The 27620-nt window shown below is 45.1% G+C and overlaps 11 protein-coding genes across 11 annotated transcripts in view, besides 5 other annotated features; 6 read left to right on the top strand and 5 right to left on the bottom strand.

Moving 5' to 3' along the window:
- The window catches only part of TSTA_052790 (uncharacterized protein), a gene marked incomplete at both ends in the record, with an annotated part of 478 nt that extends 129 nt beyond the window's left edge, over nt 1-349 (bottom strand). Inside the window, 2 exons of the mRNA XM_002486824.1 lie at nt 1-72; nt 302-349. The exon at nt 1-72 is cut by the window's left edge and continues 5 nt beyond it. Of these exons, the coding sequence (XP_002486869.1) occupies nt 1-72; nt 302-349 (120 nt within the window). The remainder of the gene's footprint in view (nt 73-301) is intronic.
- Nucleotides 133-173: a microsatellite.
- A 790-nt stretch (nt 350-1139) lies between the features above and the next one.
- Nucleotides 1140-2488, bottom strand: TSTA_052780 (uncharacterized protein; the record flags this gene model as incomplete). The annotated part of the gene is made up of 2 exons (XM_002486823.1): nt 1140-2107; nt 2170-2488. 2 exons carry the CDS (start codon nt 2486-2488, stop codon nt 1158-1160), a joined length of 1269 nt encoding a protein of 422 aa, XP_002486868.1. The 3' UTR covers nt 1140-1157.
- Nucleotides 2489-2598: 110 nt separating this feature from the next.
- On the bottom strand, nt 2599-3443 carry TSTA_052770 (uncharacterized protein; the record flags this gene model as incomplete). The annotated part of the gene is made up of 3 exons (XM_002486822.1): nt 2599-2928; nt 2990-3197; nt 3247-3443. 3 exons carry the CDS (start codon nt 3441-3443, stop codon nt 2599-2601), a joined length of 735 nt encoding a protein of 244 aa, XP_002486867.1.
- Nucleotides 3444-3529: 86 nt separating this feature from the next.
- Nucleotides 3530-4315, top strand: TSTA_052760 (uncharacterized protein; the record flags this gene model as incomplete). Its single annotated transcript, XM_002486821.1, has 2 exons — nt 3530-3789; nt 4117-4315. 2 exons carry the CDS (start codon nt 3530-3532, stop codon nt 4313-4315), a joined length of 459 nt encoding a protein of 152 aa, XP_002486866.1.
- Nucleotides 4316-4664: 349 nt separating this feature from the next.
- TSTA_052750 (uncharacterized protein) lies at nt 4665-4869 on the top strand (the record flags this gene model as incomplete). The annotated part of the gene is made up of 2 exons (XM_002486820.1): nt 4665-4740; nt 4793-4869. The coding sequence occupies 2 exons, from the start codon at nt 4665-4667 to the stop codon at nt 4867-4869; spliced, it is 153 nt and encodes a 50-aa protein (XP_002486865.1).
- Nucleotides 4870-5235: 366 nt separating this feature from the next.
- Nucleotides 5236-5279: a sequence feature (CT-rich).
- A 1028-nt stretch (nt 5280-6307) lies between these two features.
- On the top strand, nt 6308-8313 carry TSTA_052740 (glycosyl transferase, putative; the record flags this gene model as incomplete). Its single annotated transcript, XM_002486819.1, has 3 exons — nt 6308-6521; nt 6578-7690; nt 7756-8313. The coding sequence occupies 3 exons, from the start codon at nt 6308-6310 to the stop codon at nt 8295-8297; spliced, it is 1869 nt and encodes a 622-aa protein (XP_002486864.1). The 3' UTR covers nt 8298-8313.
- A 2236-nt stretch (nt 8314-10549) lies between these two features.
- Nucleotides 10550-12313, bottom strand: TSTA_052730 (uncharacterized protein; the record flags this gene model as incomplete). The annotated part of the gene is made up of 4 exons (XM_002486818.1): nt 10550-11412; nt 11475-11539; nt 11577-11901; nt 11968-12313. The coding sequence occupies 4 exons, from the start codon at nt 12311-12313 to the stop codon at nt 10550-10552; spliced, it is 1599 nt and encodes a 532-aa protein (XP_002486863.1).
- An 880-nt stretch (nt 12314-13193) lies between these two features.
- Nucleotides 13194-13649: a mobile genetic element.
- TSTA_052720 (uncharacterized protein) lies at nt 13341-13953 on the top strand (the record flags this gene model as incomplete). The annotated part of the gene is made up of 2 exons (XM_002486817.1): nt 13341-13633; nt 13893-13953. 2 exons carry the CDS (start codon nt 13341-13343, stop codon nt 13951-13953), a joined length of 354 nt encoding a protein of 117 aa, XP_002486862.1.
- A 1469-nt stretch (nt 13954-15422) lies between these two features.
- On the top strand, nt 15423-18265 carry TSTA_052710 (uncharacterized protein; the record flags this gene model as incomplete). Its single annotated transcript, XM_002486816.1, has 6 exons — nt 15423-15900; nt 15959-16448; nt 16503-17300; nt 17330-17459; nt 17648-17845; nt 17986-18265. The coding sequence occupies 6 exons, from the start codon at nt 15423-15425 to the stop codon at nt 18166-18168; spliced, it is 2277 nt and encodes a 758-aa protein (XP_002486861.1). The 3' UTR covers nt 18169-18265.
- Nucleotides 17662-17681: a microsatellite.
- Nucleotides 18266-18683: 418 nt separating the features above from the next.
- TSTA_052700 (uncharacterized protein) lies at nt 18684-19491 on the top strand (the record flags this gene model as incomplete). The annotated part of the gene is made up of 2 exons (XM_002486815.1): nt 18684-18824; nt 18886-19491. The coding sequence occupies 2 exons, from the start codon at nt 18684-18686 to the stop codon at nt 19489-19491; spliced, it is 747 nt and encodes a 248-aa protein (XP_002486860.1).
- Nucleotides 19492-20351: 860 nt separating this feature from the next.
- Nucleotides 20352-20383: a microsatellite.
- A 3738-nt stretch (nt 20384-24121) lies between these two features.
- On the bottom strand, nt 24122-27063 carry TSTA_052690 (uncharacterized protein). Its single transcript, XM_002486814.1, has 7 exons — nt 26871-27063; nt 26629-26809; nt 25947-26550; nt 25818-25880; nt 25562-25764; nt 25439-25505; nt 24122-25375 (listed from the first exon to the last, which is right to left on the bottom strand). The coding sequence occupies exons 1-7, from the start codon at nt 26952-26954 to the stop codon at nt 24292-24294; spliced, it is 2286 nt and encodes a 761-aa protein (XP_002486859.1). The 5' UTR covers nt 26955-27063; the 3' UTR covers nt 24122-24291.
- Nucleotides 27064-27620: the final 557 nt, after the last annotated feature.

Genomic DNA, 27620 nt, shown 5'->3' with positions numbered 1-27620 from the left:
AACATGGGCTTTGGAGTGAGTAGTAGGAGTTGATTTGACCGGGGCATATTGGGTAATAGTCGCATAAGTCGACTGTTCAAGACCTGAGAGGGGACGTGAGGGAGGGGGTGAAGGGGGTAAGGAATTTGGAGTAGGGGAAGGGGAAGGGGAAGGGGAAGGGGAAGGGGAAGGGGACAGGGCAGGTAGAATGGAGGTCGTCGAGATACCGCTGATATAGGCGCTAAAATGTCGTTGGGCTACTGAGGCGGACGGGGATAGCTAGCTAGATATACACGGCACGCACGTGCCGCGTCAGACTAACTATATCTGGTGCCAAAACGTGTAGGGTTTGATATTCACGTTCCGACATATACTTGTATTTACTACGTAAATAAGCAACATTGACGAGTACCTGACTTGTTTTACAACAATATGATAGACGTGTAGTTGTTCACTAGTAAAGATCTATGCACGTGATCAAATTATTACCGAATACGGTTAGAGGGTGTGGATGCAGAATTCCCGGGTGTGTACGTATAGCTTCCCTATTTTATCCTCCATTCCAGACGAGCTTCCTGTGGAGAAATTCATACACAACAAGGCGAAAAAAAGTGATGTTCAAGATCGTCTAGGATTATTTGTCTGAAATAAGACCAATGAATCAGCTGGCCTATTATACGAATGGTGCATAACAGAATGCGAGCTACCTGGGCCTTGCATGTAACCACGTGAAAATAATAGACTGTGGGAAGTATCGGCATTTCGTTGATTCAATTACCGGGGATTATCATCCACTGGTCAGCAGGTCCTTAATCTAACTATAAGTTAGTTAACTACTACGTAGTATGATGGGACCGATTCGGCGTAGAAATGCTGATTGGTTATTTCTAGTCTTAGCCCACGATCGACTAACTGAAAAAGATGATACATTGCACATCGCGGACCAATCGGGTGGGTTTCCAGATGCATCAACCATGGCTAGTAGAAATAGGGAGCGATGGCTGTGCAATCATAGGTTAGCAGAGGCGTATCATGCCTAGATTGAGAAGTAATGCATACTATCTCGGCTCTGGAGTGTGAAGACGTCAATCAATCATAGAAGTTGATGGACTCAATCTACAAAATGCAGTCATGCACATGTATAAAGTGCGCTTTCAGCTCGTTCTTTCCGTTCAGAATCAGTCCACGCACGCATGACCATCAGGGCAAGGGATGGGATCGTCAGGACCGTAATATTCGAGACGACATCGATCGACGTGTTTCTGAAGCGTATATTTCCTTTTGTACTTGCGTTTTCGCTCCTCCAAAGGAAGGTCGTAACTGGCTAGACAAAAAAGACACTGCCAGTCTTGGCACTTCAGTGGATTGTCACGCTTGACGATGGGTTCTCTCTCGGGCAGCCGTGGCGAATCCAAAGTAGTCTTGACGGAAGCCAGCTCTGGAGAGCACCTGGTTGTCACCTGGCGGCGATCTCTCCGTTTACATAATGCAATCAGATTGGTGGAGAACTCAACATGGAAGGCATAACCTTTCTGATCACGGAGTACAGATGGGTCCCGCACCGCACATTCTGCGATGTAGCGTCTTTCAGCGATCCGAATGGGGACCGTTTCAGTGGGAATACCTCCTTTATCGTCATCGTCGTCATCGTCAGATTGTTCCCCATTCAATTGCTGCTGGATAGCCAACACGGGGGCATTCAAGTCGTACTCCTCCTGAATCCGCTTCAGCAACGCCCGCTCTTTCTTTCGGATAGTAGCGGCAAGGGACGCCTTCACGGCTTGGTAGTCATTATAGATTGGTTCTCCCTTCGCCATTTCGATCACACCGAATACTTCCTCGATCTGAGCGCGTAACCGACCCCGGACAGCGGCTAATTCTCGGACCTCAGGGTCTTGTCGTACCTGCTGTCCTTGTTCGGCGCTGAGTTTCCTCGGTCGATCAGGATCTCGGAGCAGGCCGATCTGGCTCGCAGTCCTTGCAGACTCATGATCAGAGCTTCTTCCCCAGAACTGATCTTGGGTAAAGTAACGAATCGTCCGTGAGATATAGTTGCGTTCGAAGATCTCAGATCCGGTGCCATGATCAAGGACTAGATTTCGCACCGCCGCGTTCGAGTTAGGATCATCTACATCAGGTCAGTGAGGGACGGTTCGTCTAAGAAGGGTACTAATCCATTGCGAGTCTTACCATTGCGAGTCTTACCATTGATAGCATTGCCTAATGCTCTTCGCAGACAATACGTCGTCAAGGTGTAGATAAAGCCTAGGGCAACTCCGAGAAGAACGAGCCAACCATGATACTGGTTGTATGGGAGAGGCGCATCTTTAGAGGTTTCTACACCGTCTTTGGTCTTGATAGCCCTGCGGAAGACAGGAATGTCGAGCATTTTTTGCTTCCAAGGCACAATTTGACAAGGCCCTTTCTTCGCTCTCAGCGCGAATAGATGTCTTGGGGAGAAATCCTTTGGCGCATTGTAAGCCTCGTCCTCGAAGGCAATGCTAATCATGTGGGTGATGATGCAAACACCGGGTTCTCATCAAGATGGAAAAGGTAGGTTTTGCTACCACGTACGATTGTGTTCAGTCATGTTTGCGAAATCTAACGGATATCAATTACTTACGGCCGTTTCCGCTTCTGCCCGGATTTAATTTTCGTCAGTGTTACCGCAAGCTTTAGCTCATGCTTGCCAGTCTTGCGGTGCTTCTCCACATACAGGCGTAGGTCACGATAGGTGATGTTGAGAAGTGCCCCCGGCCGCGAGCCAGTGTAAGCGGCCAGCAGGAGAATGGCCGCAACCTGGACACGTTGTCGCTCGTTGGGAAAGACGTTGATGTCAGCGGCCCAGTGATACTGTATGACCTCGATAAATTCTTCGGCCTCGAGCAGTGGCTTCTCACTTTCGGTGTTATCCAAGCCATATTCTTTCGTCAAAGAACCTTCAATGAACTAGGACGGAGTCAACACCAAGGCTGTTATGCAGAAGTGGCGGATATTTCAGGGCTCATACCACGAAGACCTCTTTCAGAGTTTGGGGTGAGACCCGACATTGCCACCAAGTGATGTGTAGCTGGCTCAGTTGCCGCCAGTAGGTTGTGACAGTGCTTGTTTTCTTGATCGTGCAGGTTGTCACTATCCAGTGGAGGAAGTTCTCTATGCGAGCAGTCTGACACTCTCTCAGTGTCTCGTGTGGCTCAAGAGCGAAGATAGCACAATATCTGGTCTCGTCAGTAGCGTGCCCAGATTATACGGGTAGAGAATACAGACTCGGTCCAATACTTTTCCATCCGTTCGATATGGCATTTTGTTGTCTCGGCGTAAAGCGTGGTCGCACGAGTCTCCGTCAGAGCTTGATCAAATTTCTGCTGCAAGACCTCGCGGGAACAGACGCCAGAAGCCGACCACCCTGTGTACGAGCCCCCCGATTGCAGCGTGACTGTTCCCAAAATCTTTCGACGACCCATATCGAACCGTGAGATGAGGTTGCGGGACGTGGACGAGAGGGAGGGCCGAGTTCGTAGAGATGGAAGGACGAGAAGGTAAGAGGAACATGGCGGCAAGGCTAAGCGTTTTAGCTGGAACGAGGGAAATGGGATGGCGTGAAGCCATATTCGGCCTCACCAGCCGGTCACGATTTGAGGCCCTCAGAAAAGCGTGGTCGAAATCGATTCAGGTCGGTTCACCTCCAGGGCCCACCAACAGCGTCAGCGAGCCGCCGAGAAAGAGCAATCGCAAAGGCGCCTTTTCGCATTTCGCACGGTCTCGACGCAACGACATGGTAGCGGTGCTGTCTGTTCAGACTGCTTTCCGGTTTGACCACTGAATGTGAGGTGATGGTAGAACGAGGAAACGACGATATGGGGGAAGGCCAGAAATGGACCAAGTCGTGGTGCCGTATTCCCTGTCTAGCGGCCGTGACGAGGTGGGGCCCCCTGGTGAAAGCGACGCTTAAAGCAGCGTCTCTCGACGACAAAACGGGCCACGCTTTCACCAGAACAGACATTTAGGAAATAAATAGCGGCAAATTAATTACCTCCTTTCGCTCACAAAGCTATTCTATTATTACACAACCTGCCTCTCGAAGACTAAGGAAACGACTATCCATTCAGTTTTTACTATTTATAATCTATTATTTAGCCATCTAGAAAAGTTAATTACACAGCTTGCACGCAAGAAGACAAAATGGAAAGCAACCATGCTCTCAGCCCTTAGACACGCAAAACAAAAGCTGTCAGACTACTACATGGAAACTGATAAGGTCTTTGATAATATCTATGCTATTGCTATGATTATTGCTCCGTATTATAAACTCCAGTTCTTCACAGGGAAGGATTAGGGTGAGAAATTCTGTATACAATATTGGAAAAGTATAGTGTTGGTTTATAGGTGCAATCGAGATTCCTGGCACCGACGCGAACCAAGGAGAGGTCACGTGAATGTACACGTGACCTCGTCAAGCAAGGACTATATAGACCGCGTCGGGGTCTCATTAAGAGAAGAGACAGACAATCAGAAGAATATGACTTTACCAATTGGTTACTAAGCTACTTGTATGCACATGTGCAGAAGCGAACCCACATATAGAGAAATATTTTGAGTCTTATCAACAGCGATACCTGGAAGCACAGGCTACACAGCCTGCATCATATATTCAATCCACAGCCGCGCATATCTCTAATCTTGACATGGCACTTGCTTTACAACTGCCCCTTCAACTAGAGGCCAATACAAATGACGAACTCACACAATATCTTAGAAGCAGTAAGCTATTTTATATTCTCTTTTGACTCTTCTTTACTAAAATTATCCATAGGTCCGACCAAACCATGTAGTCCGCGTGTATTCTGGGAGAATGAACATAACTTCCTAGTACTTGCCCATCTTGCCTAGGATATTCTTGCTATTCCTGCTACTGGTTTAGGTGTGGGACGACTATTTAACTCAGCTCGTGATATCTACCATTACCGCCGAGGGTCTTTAAAGTCAAAAATAATCCAGGACCTAATAATGTTTATGTGTATATCTAGGTTTGACATTGAATCTGAACAGCTTACACTATTAGAAGAATATATCTCTACACAAGAGATTCAGACGCGGACTGAGGAAAATGCTGCTAATAAAGTTTGAGACCCCGAATTCAATCCAATAAGTGATATAGAAGAAGATCCCTGGGATGTTCCAATGCAACCAATACAATCTCTAACCGCAGTTGCGCTTGGTAAGAGACCTTGACAGGCAGCTCCTACAATTAATATGGAGGAAGAGGAAGAAGAAGATAAAGAAGGAAATGAAGAGGATGAGATTCCCTTACCTGATAATACCCACCTGTGTGATCAGAGTAGTACTCAAAGGCGCAAGTCAGGGAGAGTTATAAAGCGCTCTAAACAGGATGATGGTATGGGAGTACCTGAAGCCATAGAAGAGCAAATAGATAGTATTGAGCTTAAAATTCATGTTGTCTAGTATTCAGTTATCAAAAGTTATGTTGTGACAGTCCTCTAATCCCATTCTGCGCGTAATCTGAAAACGCAAAAATACAGGCTAGATCTACATAAAATTATACAAATCATAGGACTCACCTGTTTGTCTTGTTTGTGGAACCTGAGGTTCGACCCCAAAGTCTTGGACCTTGGCGGTTCCAAACCGGAATCGAATCTAGAGAGTCGCGATTCCTCTCGAGGTCTAACCTGGATTCCCCTTGCCTATATAAGATTGTACGCGCGTGAAGAACTTGTTGTTTTCTTTCTCTTTCCTTTCCTTATGTTACGTTTTCTATTCAAATATGCCCTTATAGTGGGCCTTAGGCGGGACTAGCCCGTAACACCCGACTAGGAGATGGGGTGTGGTTGTATGATACGCGGGTGTGCCTAAATCGTGGCCCTATACCAAAGTAACCATTCTTTCCAATTTCCGACAACTCTTTCTCCAGATGCCAGAACGATGAGGGAAAATATCATTTCTTAGCCAGAAAATTCATCGTGAAACTTCATATTAGCCCGATCCGGACGTTACCGGTAGTGGATCAACACGTAAACACTATTCTAAGCCAGCCAATCGACCAGCATGTAGACAAGCCACACGCACACCGACACGGACATTCAGGGGAATAGAGCCACAACATTTTTAGATATTCTATTTGGATGTTTTGGACCCCCTGCCACTTGTTCAATGATTTCTAAACCTTGAACATCATGAGGGAGCTTTAGAGAACCATCTTGGTTTCGTTTCCAGGAAATATTCAGCAAAGCCTTTGAGAAGTGCGAACGTACAAGTGCCTCTGAAGTCAATACCGGCAAAGAATAATCAATTGCTTGATCATTGCCCCGCAATGCTATCGAAACATGAGTATGACATACTGGAACTTCCACCAGATGATCACATTCGCTTTAGTCTAAAGTACCGAAAGGCGCTCTATTTCATATCCCAGGCTGCTATCTGGGCCTTTCAGCTCTATTTCCTTGTGCGCTTGCTATTAGTGATCACTACACCGCAACAGACATGGCAAATATGGCTCATGCTTCTTGTCGAGTATATCTTCGCTCGTAAGTCAAGAACAAATTCAGGTGATACATGTTGATAAAAACTGACTCTTTGCAAGGTATACCCCGCCATGACCAGTTTCTCACGGTATCAGCAAGCAAGTCAGGTCAAAGCCGTCCTAGGGACAGACTTCGACTCCTTGGTAACGACCATTTGCCTCGAGTCAATGTCCTGATCCCCTGTTGTGGAGAGCCAACGGACGTGGTTCTGGATACTGTCCACGCGGCTTGCTCCATGGACTATCCAACCATCCATTTCCGAGTACTCCTGCTAGATGACGGAGCTTCGAATGCGCTGCGTGATGCTGTTGCAAGCCTACGCTCCCAATGGCCTCACCTGTCTTATCACACGCGGGGACAGCAGTCCGGTCGTGTCTTTGCCAAAGCTGGAAACCTCAACTATGCGCTTTTCGAGTTGCAGCCTGAGGCCCAGCCGGAATTTTGCGCGGTCCTGGATGCTGACTGTGTGCCCAAATCTGATTTTTTACGAGCGACGCTGCCTCATCTGCTTAGAGATCCCCAGGCTGCTTTACTCACAACACGGCAATACTACTACAATTTGCCAGATGGCGACTCGTTGCAACAGTCCCGCGCACACTTTTACACATGCCATAATTCTGAGCTTGATCGGATGGCTGCAGCTATTGATGCAGGGTCCGGTGCCGTTTTTCGTCGCAAAGCCATCGTTGATGTCGGCGGATATCCAACCTTTTCCTTTTCTGAGGATTGGCAGCTCTCCTTAATGCTGCAGGGGCTCGGATATCGGACGCTTCAGGTGCTGGAACCCTTACAATTTGGGTTGGTGCCGTCTTCATTGGATGGCCATATTGCCCAAAGGAACAGATGGCAGCTTGGACATTCGCAACAGCCGTCCGTGTTGTTTTCCGATGCAAACCAGGCCATTCCGCGACATCTGCAATGGAGTATCACCTTTAATGGAGTGCTCATTATCCTCGGATTGGTCGGCTACATGGTCGGATTCGCTGCTGTTCCCATACTTTTTGCTTCAGGAAATCTGATTCCAGCGAGCTCGTCATTGATAGTACAGATTCAGGTCGTTTTGGCTGTGTTGCATGTTGCCTTGACTTGGACTCATGGATTGGTACAGGCCGCCCATACGGGGTTTCGCATCGCGCCCTTTGCCCATTTGGAGAACAGCTGGCTGGCAAGCAGTAAGTATTCGACATCTGATTCCATGGAAGTTTAGTAGCAGACACCAGGCTAACATTTCACCTAGCCCATATCCTTGCGATCATTCGATTCCACTGCGTCTCGAATAAACCGAAGGGTTCTTTCGTCACCGGCAGCAGCGCTAACTCATGGAACCGCATGATGGAACTTTCAAAATACAAAAAGCTGCGCAAAGATTTGTTAAACAACGGACTTCTCTATAGCGTCTTCCTTTTCTTTGCGATCTTAAGCACATTTCTGCTTTCATTCTACGGAGCATTGAGCAGCGACTACGCCGCTGGTAGTTCTACTACTCCTCAAACCTTGCTCATGACATTGCTCACGACGGTAGCATGGCCGCCTATGCTACATATTGCCTATTTAGCTCTTAGCAATCTCTGGATTCCCGTTGCATATCTCCTACAGCGTCCGGAACATCCAGAACGAAGATCGAGGATGGTTACTCACGCAACTGGCATCTTCTTGCCGCGGGAAGATGTGCAGATGAAGCTTCTTCAACACAGTCTTCCTCCGCTTGGCTACCTGAACCATTATATCTTGGTGCCTGTTGTGTTGATTACGATTTTCACTATAGCAGTGACCATGTAAAATGGGTTTCAGAGCTCCTCAAAGGACCCAATAGCGGATCGATGAACCTATCATCCATATGTGCAAGTCCGAGGTAACCTTGTCGTTTGTAGTCCCAGATACAGAGATCAAGGTAGTCCGGAAATTGGGGGTCATAGCCGCCCGACTTTATGAGCCTGGTAATCCAGTTATTAAACCAGGTAGACCAATAAGAAAACCTGTAGCTACTGTTCAACTCGTCAACGCTTAGGCGTAATTGCCCATTATGCAACTCCTCTTTGGATTCTGTCACAGGCTTCGGGTCTTCGAACATCCAGTGTGAAGTTTTCTTGAAAGTCGTGGAAAGTGTCCATTCTGCCAGAAAAATCCGTGAATATTCCCGACTAGTAAAAGGCGCAAATTTGTTACTAGGGTAATCATAATTGAAAACCTCATGAGTTGCTGCCAGCACACACTTCATTTCTTCGATTTCATGATGTGTATTAAAATGGTCCAATGCAGGGGTTGATATTCTGTATTTTGGCACGATAGCGAGAAAATGTGTAATCCTCCGTCTCCTGTAGGTCGGGACGAATTGCTCTGATGTTCCAATAAATCATCTATTCCAGTATGCTCGCGTAATGCGCATCTTTTCAGCCCAGGATGGCGACCACCAGGCAGCCGCTCGAAAGCAGACATTGTTTTTACCTTTTATTGGATAAGAATTTGGCTCTCTTTTATCCGTAGATGGAATGTACCATATCACTTCATGGATATTTTGGAGAAGAGAGACGAAGCATATATGTTGAAGAATCTCTATGCGGTATGCTGTAAGAACTAGGTAGCGAGGACCTGGTGTTCCAGTTGCAAAGGCAAAAGATGCTGAAGCTGTAGTAAGCACATCTTCTGGTAGATCGTTGTTGTACTTGTCGACCAGCTGCTCAAAGGTAAGATGTGGTGATATCGCTAAGAATGAGCCTAGAATGGCAATCATGCGCGCTAGATGTTTGAACTCCGGGATAGAGCGTTCTATCACGGGGTCTAAAATACGAGCTGGGCTAAGTTGAAATGCTGCGTTAGCACTTGCAGATGCACAAATGAATTTGTAGATTGATGGAAGATCTGGCGCATGTCGAAGAATGATTGTCAAGACCTCAAGTGGAAGGTCAGATAAAGAGATAGCCATTTTGGCTGTGTTCAAGACATGTAGTATAATTTACTCTGATTGTTGGTCATATCAAATATCAGTAGTTATGTTTTTGGATGTACCAACGTACGTCAGCAGACCTCAAAAACCCTCAAGTAATAGCTTGACTATTCAAAAAATGATTTTATCAAAGTGAAGTTGATTCTTAAGTGGTTGAGAGAATAACAGCTACAGTCGAAGAATCATTCATGATGACAACTGGATTTCAGGTCGCAAAAGTCAGATTTTGAAGCACCTTTTTGATTCTTTGTATATTAATAACTCTGCGCTGCACATAAAACAGACATCATACACATAGTAGGTAGATTATAATCTCGAAAGAGGAAATAGAAGGCTTCATATCAGTGTTGGCAATAATTAGTTCCCGCTTGAATTAATTCCGGATAATTCTTATCCTGTTGGTTTATATGTGCAATCGAGATTCCTGGCACCGACGCGGACCGAGGAGAGGTCACGTGAAGGTACACGTGACCTCGTCAAGCTTGTTGATGTGCTGGTTGTTATTATTGGTTATCTAAGCTAACTACAGCTGCGCTGACCCCTTTACGGAGATCACATGACTTTCGGATTATAGTTGTTCCGCGCCGGAGGGAGATCCACGGGTGTAGCACGCTGACAACTGCGGATTAGTCTTCACCTAACGTCCTGCGTACTGCGGGGTTCTTCCTTCTTACAACTGCCTCACGAGAGTCAGCCGCTCCCCTCCACAAGTTGCTCGTCATCTCTCACGCAGTCAAGACTTGATTTTTTCCACCCACCTCCCTATGTACATAGATTCATAGTGCCATTACAATACAGACAATTGCCTCCCCAAGGGAGCGCGGACGGGGCCCTCTCTGACGTTGTGGTCATACGCTTTGCGCGTAAGACCTCAACGACAGGTGACCCGTGCGGCCAAACTATATATACATTGCCTATCTTGACTGAGTGAGGTCACCAATAAACGTATTGTTTAGTGCTCGCCTTCGCTTAGTCATCGCTCTAGTAAACCAACGTTCCGACACTTGGTTCGCGTCGGTGCCAGGAATCTCGATTGCACATATAAACCAACACCGAGCCTAATTCATTAATTATTGCCAAGCCTGCTTCATATCATCAAAGGCATGACATCAATATGCCCAGCTGCCAGAGTCGCATGTTTCCAGATATCCGGGTACATGTCGACTCTATCAGAGATCTGCAAGCTTCTATTAGCGAACGTAAACAGTGTCTTAACTACAGGTATGCCATTGAATCCAGTTTTCAGAGTCATATGCTGAAAGAGGGTGGCCATATAATCTATTTCGTCCCTCCACAGGGGTTCACATTCGTAGACGACCAACCCGTCAAGAATACAAAATACCTGCATATCCGCGGGCACCTGGAAGACTAGACACTTGAATAGGTCACACAAAGCTTTAATATTATTCATCTCGCATTGCTCAATCCATTCCTGCGTGAGGAAGCGGAGATCAGGCTGGGGAAGGCTCTCGTGGGATAGCAGTTGAGAAATCAAGCTGCGGATAAGCCCGCATGGATCATTGATATTGGCGTCTTTCTCCTCATCCTCACCGTCGACGAGTCCCGCGAAGAAAAAAAATGTGATTCGAGAGGGGCTCTGGACTAGATTGAGTACAAAGCTTGCGTCGAAAATCGACAGGGGCGAGATCCTGTCTGATGGCGTGGTATCGAGGTGTCCGTCGACTAGGAGTAGCGAAGAGCAAGGCTCGCGATACCAGGTGATGAATTCATCCATCCGATTGAGCCACCACACTTGCTGGAGTGATAACTCAGTTGTTCTGTTCGATTGTTGCAGGATAAACTCTAGATCCTCTAGAGCTGTAGAAGGTCCCACTCGAAGGAGGCCCAGAAGCTCCAGTTGTGTGATAATCGCGTATGATTCGCCATGCGTGGGTTGGGTATATAGTTGAGAGCCAGCGAAGTCGTATTCCTGGCGCTCCAAATCAGGATCTAAGAGTTACAATCAATTTATTCCCAGGTTAAATCCACGGAAAAAGGGAAAGGAGATTTACTATTCTGCGGGCTATTGATGTCAAAGCCAACGGGGTAATTGGCCGTGAAATCAAACTTTCCATCCCTGGAAAAGAATGGTCTGCGCCTGTGCTCCCAAAGACCGAGCCTGAACGGAACGTTCCAGCTGCTGGAGTCTCTTTCCAAACTCTTGCTGCATTTGGGCTATAATCGCTGGCCCCAAGCCCACAATTATAGATTGTATCTCATCAAAGCGACTATCGAACGTGCCAAGCTTGTTGTACGTCTGGACTCCCATCTGATGTGCTTCGGCGCTGTGGTATGCAATCTCGCTCTGTAGTCTATCCCTCATTTGCATGACTCGGTTCTTGAGGGTTGTTATGTATTGATTCCACTCGGATAGTATCTCACCAATCTTGGCCGTTTCGCTGACTTTGAGTGTCATGTAACCTTTGACTCGTTGAAACCCTGCAATAACGAAACCGACCAGTCAACCACCGATAACCATAAATACGGGGGACTTGATATTCGTACAGGGTGCCCTCCCAAGAAGAATATCAATCAACTCAGGCATACGCTTCACAAGTTCACGATGAAAATCTTGCCGAAGTTTCTCATCCTCTGCAGTAGGTTTCAACAAACTACAGGAGAAGTTGATTGTCAGAATAGTCTCAGGAATACTTTCAAAGGCTTCTAAAATCCTCGCTCGATTCTCCCCGCGTCTTTTTGCAGTCTGTACAGGGGCATGATCAGCCGGATACCAAAAAGGAGACAAAGAAAGAATCACCTCAAACACTATCCAAAGGATCCCCTTGACCACATTCATACCGTACTCATTCGGAAGAGCATCGGTCATCTGGAAGGCAAGTTCCATTCCCATCATAACAGGAGACTTATAGTGATATCGAGATACATAATTGTCTCTAACTCAATCGCAGATCCAAGGATAGTTCATACAATTTCTATCTCTCTATTTGATTATTTATCAAGCCTAAAGTGATTATATACACAATTTCTAACCAATGGAGCTGTTCCAGTACGTTCCAGATTACCAGATCTGGATTTGCAAGCCGTGTCGATATGCGATATCACCATCCCATCTTCTGGCACATTTGACACAGAAACATGGCCATGATTATCGAACTAAAACTCAGATCCAGCGACAGCGAATCTTAGAGGAAATGTTAAAAAAACCTTGGATTGATCCCAAAAGGAGAGCCTGCAATTCCTATTATGTACTAGTCCTCCTATCCCAAATCTTCCTCTTTTTTCTAGATACCGCTGTTCGAACGCGACATGTTCCTATGTGACTATTTTTAAAGATACTATGCGAGTCCATATCTGCCAGCATGCAGAGATCCCTAAAAACCCAAGAGGTCCTTCCCGTGCCTTCACCCACCATGTCTATATTTACCCCAGAGTGTATTACTAGCAGTTCTTCATAATAGGCATAGGAAGTTAATACTTTACTGTGACTTCTTTATTACCTATTAACCAGGAGCCGCTCACAGCGCTATTATCCAAAGCAAGCTGGATCGAAGCTGATATCAACGCTGTTTTAGCGCAGAGAGAGGCTATAATCAACATTACTAGCAACACGATCCAGAGCTATAGTGCGCCAATAGAAGTGTCCTCATGGTTGGAAATGACCCGCTAGGAGGACTATCTCTATAGATATTTCTTTCTATAGGTGGTACTGCTTGGGGCATGGCTAGATCTATGATAGAATTCAAAATGGAGAATATATACAAGCACAATCAGCATTAGCAAAGCTTCAATTTCTCACTCTTTGGATTAACCGCGGTCCTCAAAGAAGACAAAAATGGAAGCAAGTCTGTGAATATATGAGTCTTTCGGGAAAATATATTCAATATGATGTGGAAAATCGTTGGAATTCAACATACCGGATGCTTGATGATGGCCTCAAGGCTAAAGCTCAAATCAATCAATTTATATCATTACAGACCGATATCCCTTCTTTTACCGATAGTAATTGGGAACGTCTATCTCAGATTCATCGCATACTCACTAAGTTCAATGAACTTACATTATTTGTGTCAAAACGGAGACCACAAATCAGCCTTGCTATCCCAGTTTATTATGAACTTCATGATCTACTATCTGAAGGTTCAGAATTACAAGGGTCCTTCAAGGAATTAGATCCTGATATTGCTTCTGCATTGAAAGAAGGTCTAAAAAAGTATATGAAATATTATTAGTAATGACATCCGGATTGGAATTAGCGTATCAAATATCCAACACAACCCTTCCCATCCGTGACTAGAACAACTTCCCCGCTTCCGAATAACCTCACGCCGAACCGTCACACACGTAGGAAATTTAGGAACTTATAGCATTAGTTGGAAGCTGAGATGCTGAGTCTGTAGGCAATACTTCATCATCTAAAGATTCAAGATAAGAATCGATATGAGCACTGACTGCTGATTCAGTTGGATCAGGGGTTTGAGATGGAAATACTGGGCCTATTCCTGGAAATTGGGCTGTTGGACTCCTAAATAGCCTAGATGTCACGTTTTCAGGAGGTTCATCGCTCTGATAGCCGTCGTTTAGAGCGAGGTAGTTCGGACGATTTCCACCAGTCTGCATCGCCAGCGGAAACGATCGAGATCTGTAGGCAAATCTGTGGAAGTGAAAATAATAGAGAGGTCATTGTTCAACGAGAAGATTGGGAGATGCCAGGAGCCTGTCGCTATGAAGAAGGATTGATCATATTGGTGCTTTTTAACGCGAATACTAAGCATAAGAAGGAAAGGAAAGAGTAAGAGGCAAAGCTATCTTCAGCTGTTTGATATCTCCTTTGTGCGTCACCTGATTGCTGCACGTGATATATTGCGAATAATCATTCGTATTCGCAGTATGTGTGAATTGCGAATGCGAATAACGAATATTGCTGATCACTGCGAATATTCGTATTCGCAACAGCCCTATATGTCAAGTCTGCTACTTGATTGAAAGTTGTCTAAAGAGAATCAGAAAGATAAAATACTGGTGGGGACGATCAACTAGGGTTGATGATACCGCACTAATCAGGTAAATAGGTGACTATTACGTGATTCGCGTCTTGAGGAAACGCAAAGCGCGTTACGCGATTTGGCTTCTAACCATATTTGTTGTAGGATTAAGTTAGTGTGCAGGCGGTGCTAGGAAAAATTGCCTGGACCCTAGTGCTCTTGAGGTAGATAAAGTCCGCCGTAGCTACCGTCTGCACCTCGGTTTATCTCCGAGTCTTTCTAACAACATGTCCTTCCTTAATTGGTTATAAGCCTCTATTAGATAATTGCTACGGCCAAATACAATGAGATTCTGGGTATATACCAAGAGAATTGATACCCTGCATCCCATATTAGAGTAGTTGTTGATGTTTGAACTCCAGAGCGAATTCTCTTGAACTCTGGAGGGTGGTCTTGCCAGTTTAGGCTTAGTGTGAGCTTTAGTTATATGGGAAATTCTAGAACTCCTCTGATGGTACTATAATAAGGTATTCTTATAAAACGAGGTAAAATATATGACATATATTACTAATATATTTTAGCGGCTTGGCATTATATAAACTTTTGACGCCCACTTCCGTAATTTAGTTAAGAGTCAAAGGTGATGGCAATACGCTAGAAAATAGCGTGTAATCCGGGCGTATTTGGGCCTTTTTCATACACAGCTACACCAGCGATTAGCTAGACCAGCAAATAAGAGAGCCCCAACCGTAATTAGCTGTAATTAATTATCATGTATATCTCCACACTGTACAGAATTTGACTTTCGTACCCTCGGCGATGGTGCATAAGCGTAATCCCAAGTTATCTTTCTCCTGTAGGATATCCACAAGTCATAAATCAACAAGGGTTCTTATTCAGCTTCTCACGGCTAGACATCCCTCCCTGTGGTCACCTGCGGTTACTACCTCTTGAGATTTGCTCAGCTTTCTGTGCTCTGTGGTCGAGTACCCCCTGGTACTGCTGACGGCCATTAAAATGACAACCAAATCACATAGCCAGCAGCCAGATCTAATATTTGTGGATGGACCATCATTAAATTGCACTCCTACAGACAACAAGTCGCAATCCGCGCGGTCTGCACTAATGCGACGCGTTTATACGGACAGACTATCAAGATACCGGAGCGAACAGGCATTGAAGCTCAACCAAATGTTACAAGCGCAAAGGGCGGTCTCGACTACACGTACTACCTGTCAGCAAGATGTGGGGAATGAAATGGTTCTTAGAGCACATGACACAATAAGACGAAACATACGAACTCTTCGTCCAAAGGGATGTATCTCCGTGTCAGTGACGAATGAATGTGGAAGTACAGTTCGTGGTCCGCGAGACCCTGCAGCGAATGCTGCAACGATCCCTAGTCCTCAATCGCTTATAAGTACAGGGAGACTAGATCCGTTCATGCCCAATACTATTGCACTTGGCCCCGCATATAACGAGTTGACCTATCATAGTCGGTTTTCCATAGTCTCGGCTTGACTAAGAAAGAATTATACTAATGTTTCGTCTAGTGATTAAGGTTATCTGGCCGGCATTCCGTGACGTCGGCCACGCGCGACGCTGCTATATGTCATGGATGGCCGAACCAGACAGGGAGATCTTAACATGCGCTTACCTCTTTGCCTCATCTGTCCATCGGGATGGTATGAGGATCATCTACGGACCAGAAAACACCGACTTCGAATCTAAAGAACAATTAGTATACAAGGGAATGACCCTGAGATTGTTGCGGGAACGGCTATCTGGCCATCTATCAAGTGGTGTTTCTGATAGTCTGATCATGGGTATTCTCTATCTGGCTGCACATCCCGATCCTAAAGCCGCATCTACCAAGCGCGATCTCTCTCCCTTCACACCCCCTTTCATAGACCTACATGCACTTAACATCTACGGCACTTGTCCAACCCACCCATCGCACTGGCGTATGGTTCACCAGTGCGTTCAGCTCCGAGGTGGTATTCAAACACTGAAGCTCTATCGTCTTGGGTGGCTCTTATCTCTGTACGTTTTCTCGGCTCAATTGATCTTGAAACCTAGCTAATGTCAAAAAATAAGATGTGACCTCATGAATGCGGCCAACACATTAACCAAGCCAACATATCCGCTGTATGATCTGGAAGGCCGACCATTTATTCGCAGCCCGCCATTACTCATGTTGCGGGTCCCGGAATTAGCAAGGCATCTCACGTACAACCAAGGGTTCTCTCAGCTTCGTTTACTAAATCCACCAGTCAAAAGTTGCATTACAAGCGTATTCCTACACCTATGCCAACTGTCACAGGCGCTACATACTGTTCATACCAGTGACAGTTCAATGTTGCAGAATCTGGGTGACTGTCGTAATCTGGTCCACCATCAGCTCCTAAGCCTCCCCAGCCAGAATGATCCTCCTGAATCGATTCTCGATGAAGCGGACACCTCTATGAGAGAGATTAATCAATCTCGTGATATCTATCTGATGTGTCGATATAGCGCGCTCTTATACGCTATTCATGTTACATTTCCTCTTCCGCGGTCCTTGAAAAATCGGGAGATCCTGCTCTCTGCGGTTAGAACCAGTCTGTCGCGCGTCATTGGCTCAGTAACAGAACTAACACCCTTAGAATTGCTCCTATGGCCTAGTATTATTGCGGCTATTTCCGCTGGGGATCGAAATTCAAATCGTCGCTGGTTTGTTTCTATGGTCCAGCGGCTTTGCCAAGAGTTGGCAATTTGGAACTGGGCCCATCTTCTTGGCATTCTGCGGTCGTTCGCCTGGGTGGATGCTGCTGGTAACCAGGGCGCTTTCCGGGTGTGGACTGAGGTTATTCTCGGCTTATCATCCTGTAACAAAAGGGTTGACTACACCGAATAGTGATGTGGCAAGAATGATTTTTGCATAGCAAGCTACCGATGCGACGGATGTGGCTCTATGGAATGATTAATGAAAATGACAACATCATAGACAGAACGGGAAGGACATGTATACACACGGGCCGGTGTAAGATCTTTGAGGAATTGAGCCGGAGGAAAGTAAAGAAAGGAGGGGGGAGAAGAAGAAGAATATAAAAGCAAAGCAATTTCCGATTGGTTTGGATGGGATAGTCCCGGTATTTTTAGTTTCAGAATCAAACAATAAGTGCCGATTTGAAAGCCTGAGTGGGACTTGTAGCTGTGTGTGTTGATTGTAGTCTATCTAAGGAGAGAAAACTTGGACACAGGTGTCTATAAAGTATAGTAGTAGTAGTAGTAGTAAATTCATTACGCCCGAGGCACCAAGCCTAAAGGGTTCCAATACGCTATTTGTCCTGCATTGCATAGACTGTGGTCATGGTCTCATGTCGAGAGGAAAAGCTGTATCCGCTGCAAAAACCCCTCTAGCCCATACGTTATGTCTTGAACATTCCCTTCTTGTCGTTGTAGTCATATTCCCCCAAAAGCAATAACCCATCCCTCTGGGACCGGATTGCCCGCGCATCCATTCTGGGTGCAGTTTTGTGAACCTCTTCCCTTAGTAGCGATTTACCAAGAGTACTTCTCAAAATAGCGCTTAAAGTAGCTGAATGCCTCGCTGGCGACAACTCCAGATAGCAAACGAAGGACTGGTGAATCGAAACGTGGCCGAACCGGTAGGGCAGGTGAGTTACTGTTAGCAAAATCCGGTGAGTATCGATTGGTGGCAGGTAGGCAAACGACCAGAAGGCTCGTCGACGCGGCCGAAGGTGTAGACGTGTTCTTGTGAAGCCCTCTTGCCCGGTCGCTCCAACCGATAAGGGGTTTTCACCGGAATCTCGACTTGCAAAGTTTTCCACATCAGCTAGACCATGCAATCCAGCTTACTGACGTCCCTCACCACGAGAAGGTGACTTTCCACGAGGGATTGAATGAATGATGTTTGTTACGCCCGGAGGGATTAAACCTATAACTTAGGGCACTAGTGCGCTAATTACATAATCTTTCTCGCATTTCTGGCCTCAACAAACAACTATCAGATAATTCGGATGTCCGGAAGCAGTAAAACGAGGTGAACAATCAGAAGCTCTATCATATAGCCCCCAAATTTACCCCTCATGATGACTTACAATTCATCCCGCAAAAATATCTATAAAAACCCGGCTTTGGAACATGATGTATTGGAGGAGGGGGGGGGGAGACGGAGAACTCATTCTAGTAAAACTACTATTCAGGATTGGCCTGGAGTAAACCCAGCAATCCAACAATTAAGAGTCTGACTACCCCTACCGGCTCTATATCAATATGTTGTCCAACGTTGCCACCGAGTATAAGCTCAATTCCCCAGAGGATTGGGACAATTGGGAAAACGAACTTCTCAATCAAGCAAGAGCCAACGATCTTCTTCCTATCCTCCAGGGAACTGAGAAACCAATCAAGAAACCTGTTCGACCAAAGATGCAGGACTACCTGCCTAAACCCTAGAACCCTGCACAAGCCTAGATAGGTGCAGCCCAAGGAACACGTCAGAACTCTGCTCAATCGACCAAGCACTATGAATGAAGATACAGTCGATGGCTGCGCTGAGCAGAGAGCAAGAAATGATTTTAACCTATGTCTCAACAACTACAAGATGGAATTCAGTGAGTGTGAGGTTCAACATAGAGATATCGATAAAATCTTCGAATGGATGAAGCAGACCGTGTGCCACAGCTATCTCAAGACTTGTGTGTATGTGACACGCAGTTGGAAGGAAGCGTACAATAATTTGAAAGCACAAGTTGGTCAAGGATCGCGGGAAATTCAGCAACATATACAAGATGACTATAATCAGCATATGAAACCTTTCAGAGGCACTCCGCGAGATCCGGAGACCTGGATAGTCAAGTGGGAAGAAATTATGCTTCAAGGAAGTAAGAAATTCATGTTCTTTACCCAAGATACAGAGGATTGGGCATCTCAGTTTCTCAGGACTATTCGACCACTAGATGAGGTGTGGGTAATGTCTTTTGAGCACTCAATCAATCCAAAGATTGATGACGGATCTCTTACCTATAAGGATCTATCAAACAGTTTCCGGAGACCCATCCCACAACTCTATATAAAACAATAATTCTATATAATAAAAGGGTCTTTGGCTACTTATCTGAGCAAGAGTGACGACAACGAAGAGGAGAACAAAGAGAGTTCGTAGCAAGAGAGATCTGCAGAGCGTGGATAACAATATTTATGATTACAATTGTTCAAAGGAGGACGACACAGTAAATTTGCTCTAGATAAAAGGGGTGGACCTAAACTGACCTGCCCTGCATATAGGAGCATATACTTTATTGACTTCTACTTCTATATCTTTGATTACAAGGCTCCTCAAGAGTTCGAACCAAAGCTTTAGCTTCAACAAAGAGCAGATAGATAGCTCAATAGCAATGTACCATTAATAAAAGAGGTAAGGCGTGTACTAACTAAAGAATAGGGACAAGCTCCTTCTCAAGGGAGAGAATAGTCTCACTCTAGAAGTCTATCCCAAAAGCAACGAGAATCTACAGCTCAAAATACTCAGAATGAGGCCACTTTCCAAGGAGAAACAGCAAGTTCGAATTGACTATTTAAGTTGGCAGTAGGCAGCTGCAGATCGATTTGCTATCTTTATATAGAAAAGGATTTGGCTGCACTGTCAATCAATGAATATATAAAGTATTCAGCTTTATTGGATTCAGGATCGTTAATTCACGTTTTCAATAAGATAGAAAGGTTTGTGAACTTCCGGAAAGCAACGCCAGGAGACTTCCTATGAACAGGCACCCACCAAGTACCTATTTTAGGATATGGAGAGGTGGATATCGAAATCCACGGCCTTAGTAGAAGACTTTCAAATTTTGCGCCTTTACAATGTGGTATATTGCAAGGACTTTGTCGCAAACCTGGTGTCTTTCCAATAGCTAAGAAAGCAAGGAATCTAGTGGGACACCAGAAGATTGATTAATTGATTGATTGATTGATTGATTCATACACGCATCTAAGCCTAGTGGCTGGCGGCGCCTTCTAATTGGGCAGCGGGCGTACTGTCGGATTAGTCGGTTTATTCCAGGCCAATCCTGAAGAGTGTTTTACTAGGATCAAAGAAAAGAAGTGACTAGCAAGATTGTATGTATTGAGTTGTCCCTCTGTCTCTCTGTCTTTCAAGTTTCAAAGCCGGTCCTTTATAGACACCTTTGGCGGGGTGATTTATGAGCTATCAGGAGGGGTAATGTTGGTTTACCTTCATTGGATCGCAAGATCTAAGAAGGACAGCTAATCCAACAAGCTGACTGAGCCAGTAATACTGAATTTCCTAATATTGCGACTAATCCTCAGAACTAGGGGGATGCGGGTGGTGGGGTGTAGTTATCCTCCGTACGCTATAGCGCACGGATAAACTATATCCCATTCCCGCGCCGAGATAGGCAAGATTGCTATACCGACAGGTAAATATTGGGCTGAAATCTAGGTGCCCAGATATATGCCTAAAGGTGCCTTTTAGACCTGTAAGATTGAACAGTCGATCTCTCTGCCTCGTTTGAATGCCAGATATCTGACACCTAGGAGCGGAAATATCTAGCTACCAGCGTGCTAACTACATCCGGTAGGCGGTGCTGACTATCTAAGGGCAGAATTCCAACATCATGTCATCGCATTAATTCTCTCTGTTCCATCAATAAGTGGCATCCAATTCCATCTCCTTTTGCAGAAATACTCCCGCTGCGGAGTCCATTCTTTTCCATCAAGGTTCATCGTTCCGCTGGTCACAAACACCGTTCCCTCCAGCATGGAATTCACTGCGAATAGATGCGATCCACAGTTATCGCAGAAAGAGCGTTCTATGGTGTGTCCTGCATCGGTTTGGCTGTCATGGTATGTTTTTAAGTGCTCTTGACCGGTGCGGATATAGAGTTGCTAATGTAAGCATATTAGAAAATTGATATGGTATGTTGATAGAAAATGGGTTTTGTACTATCTTCTTATAGGCCCCATTCGCCATAAAAGTAGATCCAGACACCTTTCGACAGTTGTTGCAGTGGCAGAGAGCGTTTAGCATGGAAGCCCCCGATAGTTCGTACTGGATTATCCCGCAGAGACAGCCTCCGTCGATTGTAATCTCACTCATATCAATAGATGTAGAAGAAACGAAAGGCACGAAATAGTTGACAATCTTAGTAAAAATTGGGGGGAATGTAATACTTCTTCTACACGTTCAACTAAAAAATACTATCAATATTGGATGTACCTCTACAGGGGTTTTGCTTGGTCGAGAATGAATATAAATTTGGTGGAATCGCGGCACGGCAATCCAAGCTCATCCGTGCCCACGGTCTTTGCTGCTGATAGTAATAGGTGTAAGCGCCTTAGTCCAACACAAAGGATCGCGGCACGGGAATCGAAACTCATCCGTCTCCGCGACCTTCGCTGCTTACAGTAATAGATGCAAGCGCCTTAGCAAATGGCATTACTCGTCCCGATGATTCCCCCCACCCTGCTCGGGTAGTGCTAGTACGGTAGTAAAATAGTGTAGCGTCTACTATATAGATGTTGGTTGATAGGGTTAAAATTATTGGCGTGAGTTCTTACGTATTTTACTAAATTAGGCTAGTAAAGACATCTAGGGAATAATAGCAACGTTATGAACTAGTTACCCAGCCAAGCAGGACGGCAAAATAACGCATCAGGGGCCAAAAGCTCTCTTATTGGGACATACTTAATAAGCATATAGTAAGCCATATGCTCTCACCACTCCTATATTTCTCTGTTTATATCATTATACATTCATCCCATATCAATATTTGGAGTTCCTTTTAAAAAACTTTACATCAATTACTTCAGTCATTTCGTTATTCTTGATCAAAATGCATATTTCTCCTATAGCTCTCTTTGTCACTCTAGGAATGCTGCTAGTCCCGACAATAGCAGCTCCCACTCCAGAGGCAGAACAATGCAATGATCGGTCTTCACAGTGTGCAGTATTCGCTGCAGCCGGATATTGCTACAATACACTTTACAATAATATGTGCACTATTTGCGCAGCAACCTGTCGTTGCTGCTAAAAATGTACCTTGAACCTTGAATATGGAAGTTGGGAGTACTGAGCTGACCTCTCAGCTTGTTGCAGCAGGCCAAAGAGCGCAAAAGCGAGTTCCGGTTACGATATCGAACTTTCCTCTATCGAAATATTCTATATGGGATATGGCCCAATAGAAAAAATTCTAGATATGGGATGTTAATCCCTACATGGAACCCGATCGTTATGGTGCACCTATAACAGTACTGAAACAGTACAACGCGATATCTGTGACAAGCCATATCAATTAGATGGACAATGTGAGGTTTCCTGTCAATGACCCACACATTCATAAGAAGGGGGTTTCTTGTAACTAGGATTCTTTCTTCTCAAGCTTCAGTCTCTGTAGGTTAGCAACAGTATCTTGTTAATGAAGATTGAAGACACCGAACGACCTTCTACCATATTGATAATTTCTCCTGTCCAACTCTTGGATTAACCTCCTATACCATTGAGTCCAGACCTGTGACGGTCAGTAATGAGGTTATTCGCAGAGTTCGGTTTACGTAGTCACATGCTAGGGTTACGTAGGGGGGTTCGTGATTCTGTCACGTGATCACGACAATACATCTTGTTTGCAGATAGCCTCACATTCCTAGCTTTTTCTTTCTTTCTCCATGTTTGGTATTCTTGTACTTAGCTTCCAATATGACTATTGAATGAGCCCTTACAAGACCGACTGGACTTTGGCACAACATTTGTGTTTAATGACTATCAAAAATAATAGGTACACCCAACAGCAATATTTATACATAGAAAACAGCTTTCACAACCAAATCAGTGCTAGGGATGTTGAAATACGTTACAGCCAAGGGGCTTACATGTATTATAACATGATAGAGCGTAACCAACTTCTAGGTAACAATTGGCTGAATCGGCGTGTTACCGCACACCGGAGCCCATATGAGACGGCAGCCCTCGTGCAATAGACAGATCGTTGTAGCTGCACTAGCCCTCATGAGACAAGATTCCACAGGGGATTGACAAATCATGGTATCAAATGCTATCCCGTATGGGTCAGCAACCCGCGTGAAACGGATAAACCATCATACCCCATAGGAAATTTTATCCCTCAAAAGATCACCGCCCACATGGGATGATAGACCGCGTGCGATGACAAAATCGTGGTTTCCCATATGAAAAACGATCCCTCGGGAGTCAATGGGTCACAGGGGTTGCACAAATTACGGCCTCCCATATGAGTCGCAATCCCACAATAAACAATACTCCACAAGGTATGGCAACCCGCGTGCGATAGATAAGTCGTGGTAGCCCATAAGAGGCTGAATCTCATATGGGATGACGACCCGCATGCGATAGACAAACTGTGGTGACTCATGTGAGCTATTCTCCCATGCGGGATTGAAGCTCCTGTGGGCTATCATGGCTTGGTCTTCCCATACGGGCTGCTACCCCTAGGGGCTTGGAACCCACATGGAAGAGAAATGACGGAGTGAACCGTGGCTGCCCATAGGAGCTTGAACCCCGTATGGGACAACAGTGATCGTCAAACCGTGGTAGCCCATGAAAGCTTCCTTTCAAGTTCTGACAAAGCTGGAAAGAATATCTGCACTCTAGATACATACATATATAAATGGGATGAACAAGATCTCCATTATCTATTGGCTTTCATCAACTAATTACATTTTCATAGATTGAAAGAGTTTCTTAAACAAAGGACAAATTACATATGCAAGTTGTGATCAGTAATAGTATCATGGGTGCGCTTCGAAATACGCTCGCTAAGACTACTTGCGTCATTCCGATATTCAGCAGGACTTGCAAATAAAGTCCGAAGACCGTTTCGTGTACTGAAGGATGTTATTTAGGTACTAAGAAGCCATCGAAGTACCTGTTGAGCTCGTCGACATCTTGAGGCGCACAGCTGAACCCAACCCAGAGGTCAGGTCGAACAACAACTACAGCTCCTGTGCGGTTATTCACGCCCCATGTATTGTGAGCGTCTTCATCAGGAGGTCGATCATCGAAAACCACAGTTGAATGGTGTTTTAAGTCTGTCATGGACTCATCGGCAGCGAGCTGTTTCTCAACTTGCCATAGAACTCCTTTGACGACAAAGACAATATCAAACAGCTCACGTCCGCCATACCTGTTAAAGAAACTGTCGGATGCAGAGGAAGATAATGCCTGAGAAAATTTACTCAACTGCTGACGAACTACCCCGAGTGCATCCCAGCCGAAGACCACCAAATGAAATCGACTAGAACCTTCGAATTTATCATAGAGATAGCCAGTATGGCCGACGTCAAAGCAAACTCTGGGATTTGGCGCACGTACACCATTACGGACTTGTACAGCGGATCCCTTTGGAGAAGCAAGTTTTGTCTCACCTGGGTTAATACAACTAATACCATATGGACTGTCCACACCGAGAAGAAACGGCCCATGTCGAGCAAAGAATTGATGGATGAATTCTTTAGCTTTCTTGGGAGACTCGAAGAATATTTTCTTCGAATATGTAGCGTGCTGCTCGCTGCCGTCAACGCCATTTTGAGTCGTGCCATTCAAGTCTTTCATGAGCGTTCCGTTAGACTTCTTATCATTCAAGTGATTCATATCTTCAGAATGATAATCTGAACCATTCGGCTTATTTTCAGAAGTGCTGAAAAATTTCTCAAATCCAGACGAACCATTTATGCCCAAATCGGCCCCAAGATGGTATAGTCGAGCTGTCGGCAAGGCAGAATTGCAGACAAATCGGAGATACTTCCCAGAAGTTTCGATGATGTGCGCTGCGTGCAGTCGTCGTTCCTGGTCATAGGTGCGCAGCAGCTGATTGGCTTGAGCTTGGTTCTTTACTGACATGCCCAGTTTCCAAGCCAGATTCGCTGCATCTAGGATGGATGCATTGAGACCAAAAGCTCCCATTACACTGTGCACGTGTCTATAGCAGTATTCATTTTCAGTCCTGCAGTGAATTAAGCTTTGGGGAATAAGATGAACTTACGCAGCATCTCCTGCTAAATGCACTCTTAGATCATCCGAAGAAAAAGATCTGGCAACTCGTTCACTGACTGGTATTCCTGTTAGCTGTCTTGGAGGATAAATCGGACAATGTTGCTTATCTTACTTTTCCAAATTGCAAACCAACTTAGGGGTGCACCAAATTTAAGCTTATACGGAGAGAAGATACGATTCGCTTGTTCGAGAACTTCCTCCGGCGTTATCGAGTGTATGTTAACCTGTCCTCCAGCTTCTGCGAAGGTAGCGTCGCGCTCTTGTCGAGATTGTGCAAGGGAACCCGTACTAGACACATCTAGCTGGGTATATAGACTTTCCGATAGTCATCAGCAAGGAAACATTGTGCTAACTTTTATTTAGCTTACCGAATGTAACCATTTTCCCGAGGTATAATCACACATCCTCCGTGCTCAGAGCTAACAACGGATCTAAGGATTGTTTAGCATGTTCATAGGCTATTTTGTTCTTTTTTTGTGAAGACCAGATGGAATTACCCAAAAATCCATGCGTGAGGATAATCTGTCTCAAACACACAGTCCATGATACCCCAATAGATATTTGTGCTCACACCATCGAAAGGAATACCCAATCTCTTGCGAATCGAGCTTGATGCGCCATCGCTGCCGACTAAGTATTTAGCCTCAATATTTTCCTGTTTGCCGTTCACACTGTTTTCAATCACCGCGCGGACTGGATATGCATTTGGTGACACCGTCTTTGATAGCTCGGGATCAACGTAAAATTCTTTCAAGGTCGTATTACGTTCCACAAGCATACGGTGTCTGAGGAGATCACGAACATAGATTCTCTCAATTTGACCTTGCGTGATAATATGAAGACCTCGATACCGCGAGTCTGACTGGTGAGACCTGCCGTGATGGAGAAGTTCCCCATTATAGTAGATTGCGGTTCGCTCAATAAGTGGACCTTCTTCATGAACTTCCTGAGCTAGACCCCATGTTGCAAGGGTCTCTAGAAATCGAGGTTGAACTCCGTCTGCCCGACCAGCAATGAGTGGGTGTGGTGCTTTATCGATAATACGAAAAGTCAGACCCTGCCGAATGAGACTTAATGCGGCTTCTAGACCACTGGGTCCCGCTGGATGCCCGTATGACTTCTTTTTAGTTCAATTCACACACACAAAGTACAAAGAAAGTGTTGCTTAGGGCCTCATACCTCCAACTATTAGAACATCGACTTTTGAAGGCGGATTCCACCATTCAGGTATGCCGTGGGGAGAAGCTGTGCCATCGTATAGAGTGGGCCATGTACGAAGAACATTGATACCCAAGTCGTTATGACAAGTAGAAGTCACAATCTCTGTGCTAGGAGGAGGTTCATAGGTAATACCATCATCCTAAAAACCCCAACGTTAGTCCTTGTTAGTAGTATAACCTTTCCTCCGTAAGTGATCTGACCTCATCCCGTATCGTCCAGTGTGGTTCTGTCGCTGGTTGACGGAAACCATCACGAAAGTGGCAAGGCAAAATGGAGTGTGCCATGCCTAATGATCTTGAAAGCAAGATCCTCTGTAAATCACAAGGGAATGACCTTTCTTTTTCAGCTTCGCTTTTAGGTACAACGTAGATATTGATTGGAACAGCTCGACGTAGATGTAGACTTCTTATTCACAAGCTTCTCATAATGTATGACTCGTGTTGCTTGTTTAGCCAGTGTGATTAAGAAGCTGGAATAGGGTATTCGGGTGACGGATGCGAACCACAATTGTACTCCGGTCTCATGAGTACTGAGGTCCCTAGAGCTTTAGACGCAGAGAGATCCTATGTAACTCCGATATTTTTAGACTGAATATGCGGAATTTGTCCTTGTACACGAGGGCGACTGAGGGAATCTTTATCCACGTATATGTCTATTGAAATACGTTATCCTTGACAAATCCATCTAGTGGATGTATTGAAACAATACTACATAATCTCTACTCGATAGTACGTATTGGCCAACCTGAGTATTACAATCTAGGCAGTCATACATTTTTATTGATGTTCTTTATGTAACTCGTACATGTAACAAAGCCCCATTTTTGGAGCAATAGTCAATGAAAAGGCAAAGAAGTATTGGCTAAACTTTAATTCAGATAAAAATGCAAAAATATATGACGTGCGTAATACTGCTACTTGGCCCTCAACCTTCTATGCTTGCCCTATGCC

Source organism: Talaromyces stipitatus, genomic scaffold, assembly GCF_000003125.1.
Source record: "Talaromyces stipitatus ATCC 10500 scf_1105507295487 genomic scaffold, whole genome shotgun sequence".
Classification (NCBI taxonomy): Eukaryota; Fungi; Ascomycota; class Eurotiomycetes; order Eurotiales; family Trichocomaceae; genus Talaromyces; species Talaromyces stipitatus.
Note: the sequence above shows the minus strand (reverse complement) of the source record. Positions and strands in the feature narration are given on the sequence as shown.